Consider the following 4,364-nt stretch of genomic DNA (forward strand, 5'->3'; position numbering starts at 1 on the left):
CCCCGCCACTGTGCAACCCCTCCATCCAACTTCCTCCCTCTTCCTGGCCCCCACCCCAGTCTCTTCCCCACAGGAAGCCAGAGGGACCTTTTCCAGACCTGAAACCTGGCTCTGCTTCATACTGTCTGAGTGACTTTGGCCACGGGCCAGAGCCTCTCCGGGGCTCGCTTTTCCTGTCTGTGAAATGAGGACGGTGGTAGCGCTGGCACAAGTGGGGCTGCCGTGAGGATTACACGAGTTCAGCCACCGCGCCGAGCACACGGCCTGGTAGGCACCGAGTGCTGGTACACGGTTCAGTTGTCCTAGCGATCAGGCCCTCCCGGGCTACGCTCCTGCCCTGTCGCTCACTCAGCGTGGCCCTTGGCACAAGTCGTTTCCCCTGTCGGGGCCTCGGTTACCACGTCTGTGGCGTGGCCTAGCCGCTTACTGCCTTCTCCGGGTTTTGTCAGGCACCTGCGCTAGCCCTGTTTCATCCGCGAACGAGACGAAGCTCCGCCCCTTGGAGGGGTGCATTTTAGTGGGGAGGCAGCGAACAAAATACAACAGCTAGTATGCCAGCTGGCGCTGAGTTCTGGATATAAGCGAAGCAGGGAAGGGGGGTGGGCAGCGGGGGATGCCCCCGCGGGGGCGACATGCGGTTGTAGACAAGATGGTCAGTTTTCGGGAAGGCATCCCAGAGCCTAGACCCGGTGGAGGGGAGGGGCACGGGGGAGGGGGCAAGCATCCAAGCGGAGGAACAGCCGGTGCAGAGGCCGCAAGGTGGGAGCACGCCCCGTGTTCTCGGTGAGCACTGAGGCCTGTGTAGCCGTGTGGCCGGAGCGAACAAGTGGAGGAGGGCACGAAGGGAGACACAGAGAGACCTTGTTTGTACAGGATTCTGTGCACAGCGGGCGCAGTACACAGTAGCTATCAGCGTATCGCCACTATTACTTGGACGGATGGGTGATGAGCAGACAAAGCCTGCCTGCACTTGACCAGGTGGCCCATCTGACACCAAAACCAGCGCCTCGCCGCCGCGAGAGGAGAGCACCTGCAGCACGAGTGAGGCTCCCCACCCCTCTTCCCCTGCAGCGTCGAAGCGGAGGATCCCTGTGTCCCAGCCGGGCATGGCTGACCCCCACCAGCTTTTCGATGACACAAGTTCTGCCCAGAGTCGCAGCTATGGGGCCCAACGGGCGCCCGGCGGCCTGGGCTACCCGGCAGCCTCCGCGTCGCCCCAGGAGGCCTTCCTGGCCGATCCTGTGTCCAACATGGCCATGGCCTATGGGAGCAGCCTGGCTGCACAGGGCAAGGAGCTGGTGGATAAGAATGTGAGTTCTGGGCTAGGAGGGTGGCAGGGGGCAGCGGGGGCCGTGAGGCCAGGGCCTCAGGCTTGGGCTCTGCCTGCCCCCAGATTGACCGCTTCATCCCCGTCACCAAGCTCAAGTATTACTTTGCCGTGGACACCATGTACGTGGGCAAGAAGCTAGGCCTGCTCTTCTTCCCCTACCTGCACCAGGTCAGCGCTGCCTCCGCCGAGGGGAACGCAAGGAGGGTGGACCTCTGGGTAGGGGTGGGGGGGGGTGTGTGTGTGGGAGGAACGGGGTGGGTAGGTTTGCCCAAGGGAGGGTCTGGAAGCAGTGTGGCAGGAGCCCAGCTCTGGGGGTCCTGCTGTTCCCCCACTGTCCCCACAGGACTGGGAAGTGCAGTACCAGCAGGACACACCAGTGGCCCCCCGCTTTGACGTCAACGCTCCTGACCTCTACATTCCAGGTTTCACCCTCCCCGGCACTGCCCGGCACCCTCCTCCCTTTGGGGGGGCATGTCCAGGGCAGAGGTTTAGGTGCCCAGTGGCCCAGGATGGTCCGTCTTCCTCTGACCCGTGTCTGTGTGTCTGCTCCCACAGCTATGGCTTTCATCACCTATGTGTTGGTGGCTGGCCTGGCGCTGGGGACCCAGGATAGGTAAGGGAGGCCTGGAGTAGGCAGAGCGGGGTGAGGGCTGGGGGGCCGAGGGGCAGTCAGGAAGGTGTCTTAGATCTCCTCTCTCAGGACAGCCCCGCCGCGCTCCCAGTTGGCCCGGTGCAAAGCCCTCGGTGTCCCCTGAGCGTCACCTTGCCCTCTTCGCTCGCTTTCCACCCACGTGCCGCCCCTCACCACACCTGTAGCAGGTGACTCTAACTCCATCCTCCTCCTTAGCCTCCACCACCAGATTGCGTTTGTCCTCACTGCCTCCTAACCAGCTTGCCCTGCCCACGCCCCTCTGCACCGACTCCAGCCGAAGCCAAGAAGGTCTTGTTGGGACGTGGGCCTGGCCATGTCCCACCCTGCTCAGAAGCTGCCCGCAGCTCTCCCGTCCCCAGATCGAGCCCGGGCCCCTTAGCCCGGCATGCCGCTGCCTCCACGCAGCCTCGCTCTGCCCCTCCTCGTCCTGCTGCGCCGCCCCGGGCCTCTTTCCATCGTCGGAGGGCCTGGTGCTGCCTTCCAGAGCCCCGCGCAGGAGTATGGTCGTCACCTGCGGAGCACCTGCTCACTCGCGATGTCTCCACTCTGATGTCATGTACTCAGGGAAGCCTTCCCTCCTCCCAGCCTGGGTCAAGCCCCCACCTCTTGCTCATAGGCCCCAGTTCGCTTCTTCCGTGGCATCGAAAATGATTGTCATTAGAATCCATTAATTGCTGACGCGCTGGGGATATGGTAGAGACCATGGTCCTTCTGCCCCAGTCAGCTCCTTGCCCTTCAGGCCTTAGCTGGGGGGTCCTCTCCTCTGCGAAGCCCTCTCTGATACCTTCTCCCAGCTGGGTCCGGCACCCCCACCCCCCCTGCCCTGTGCTTCCCTCCTCCCAGCCCTCACTGCTCTGGGCCGTCCCTGAGGACAGGTCCGCCTTCCCTGGAATGAGATTTCCAGGAGGGCAGGGTCCAGGGCCATCTTGGTCCCTGCCGTCCGCAGGTGGACACTCTGGGAGGGTGGGAGCCGGTCAGCGAGTGAGGGAGCCTGGTGCCCGCAGGTTCTCCCCGGACCTCCTGGGGCTGCAGGCGAGCTCCGCGCTGGCCTGGCTGACGCTGGAGGTGCTGGCCATCCTGCTCAGCCTCTACCTGGTCACTGTCAACACCGACCTCACCACTATCGATCTGGTGGCCTTCTTGGGCTACAAATATGTTGGGTAAGTACCCCCTCCCTCTTTCCCCCTGCCAGCCCCGGCCCTGAGCCCTCGCCCTCAGACCAGCCTTCCCCTCTCCTCCCAGGATGATCGGCGGGGTCCTTATGGGCCTGCTCTTTGGGAAGATCGGCTACTACCTGGTGCTGGGCTGGTGCTGCGTGTCTATCTTTGTGTTCATGGTGAGCTGGGGCTGAGGGGAGGAGGAGGCTTGAGGGCACAGCCCTCAGAGTTGGGGTCCCCTGGAGGCATCCACGCAGAGGATGTCAGGTGGGGAGTTGAGACAAGAGGCACACTGTTGCACTGAAGTGGCTACCCCAGCCTGGGGGCCAGGGGGGCTTCCTGGAAGAGGGGGTGTCCAAGCTGGGGTCTGAAGGAAGAGAAGGAGCCAGCTGGGCTCTTAAGTGGGCTCTTGCCTTCCTCCCTCCACACTCCACACTCCTTACGCTGGCTTTCCTGCCAGCATTTCTGTAAGGACGAAAAAGTTTCAGTACCCCTGGAAGTAGCCTCTCTGGGCCCCAGACAAATCACTTCCCCTCTTTAAACCCGTTTCCCTTGTGCTCGCTTCGGCAGCACATATACTAAACTCGTTTCCCCTTTGTAAAAAGGGGAATAATTGCACCTCAGGGTACTGGGAGGATGCAGTGTGAGCATATGTGAGGAGCAGAGGGCAAAAAGTGGCCAAATCTGACCCTCCAATAGCCTTTGACTTAGATGCCATTATTTAAAAGTTAAAAAAAAGAAAAAAAGCATTTCTGGCTTGTGTTGAAAACTTCAGCCAACATACGCCAGTGGCAGCAGCCGTGGCCCAGCCAAGCCACCCCTCCCCCGGCAGGGTGTTCACCACAAAGCCCCCCGTGTCACTCAGGGGTCTCTCCTGTCATTAGAGTTTGGAACCCTCACATTTCCTCACAGGGCTTGGGTAGGAGCAAGTCCTCACCGTCTGTTTGGAGGTTTGGGGGGAGACCCAGCCTCCCCACGAGCAGAGCCGTCCCTGTGGAGGAAGGGAGGCAGGGCTCGGAAGTACACCCAGGGGCCCCGCGTGGCCGAGGGCTCAGGGCGAACCCCCTCCCGCCCCAGATCCGGACGCTGCGCCTGAAGATCCTGGCGGAGGCCGCGGCGGAGGGGGTTCCGGTGCGCGGGGCCAGGAACCAGCTGCGCATGTACCTGACCATGGCCGTGGCGGCGGCGCAGCCCCTGCTCATGTACTGGCTCACCTTCCACATGG

At 62.5% G+C, this 4,364-nt stretch overlaps 1 protein-coding gene across 1 annotated transcript in view; it reads left to right on the forward strand.

Annotated features, from left to right (window-relative positions):
• Positions 1-4,363, forward strand: part of YIF1B (Yip1 interacting factor homolog B, membrane trafficking protein) — a gene marked incomplete at its 3' end in the record, with an annotated part of 8,141 nt that extends 3,778 nt beyond the window's left edge. The window contains exons 2-8 of the mRNA XM_077773635.1: positions 1,072-1,310; positions 1,394-1,498; positions 1,674-1,752; positions 1,886-1,943; positions 2,987-3,142; positions 3,225-3,318; positions 4,217-4,363. Coding sequence (XP_077629761.1) covers positions 1,072-1,310; positions 1,394-1,498; positions 1,674-1,752; positions 1,886-1,943; positions 2,987-3,142; positions 3,225-3,318; positions 4,217-4,363 — 878 coding nt within the window. The remainder of the gene's footprint in view (positions 1-1,071; positions 1,311-1,393; positions 1,499-1,673; positions 1,753-1,885; positions 1,944-2,986; positions 3,143-3,224; positions 3,319-4,216) is intronic.
• Between the last annotated feature and the right edge of the window lies 1 nt (position 4,364).

Source organism: Crocuta crocuta, unplaced genomic scaffold, assembly GCF_008692635.1.
Source record: "Crocuta crocuta isolate KB4526 unplaced genomic scaffold, BGI_CrCroc_1.0 scaffold267, whole genome shotgun sequence".
Classification (NCBI taxonomy): domain Eukaryota; kingdom Metazoa; phylum Chordata; class Mammalia; order Carnivora; family Hyaenidae; genus Crocuta; species Crocuta crocuta.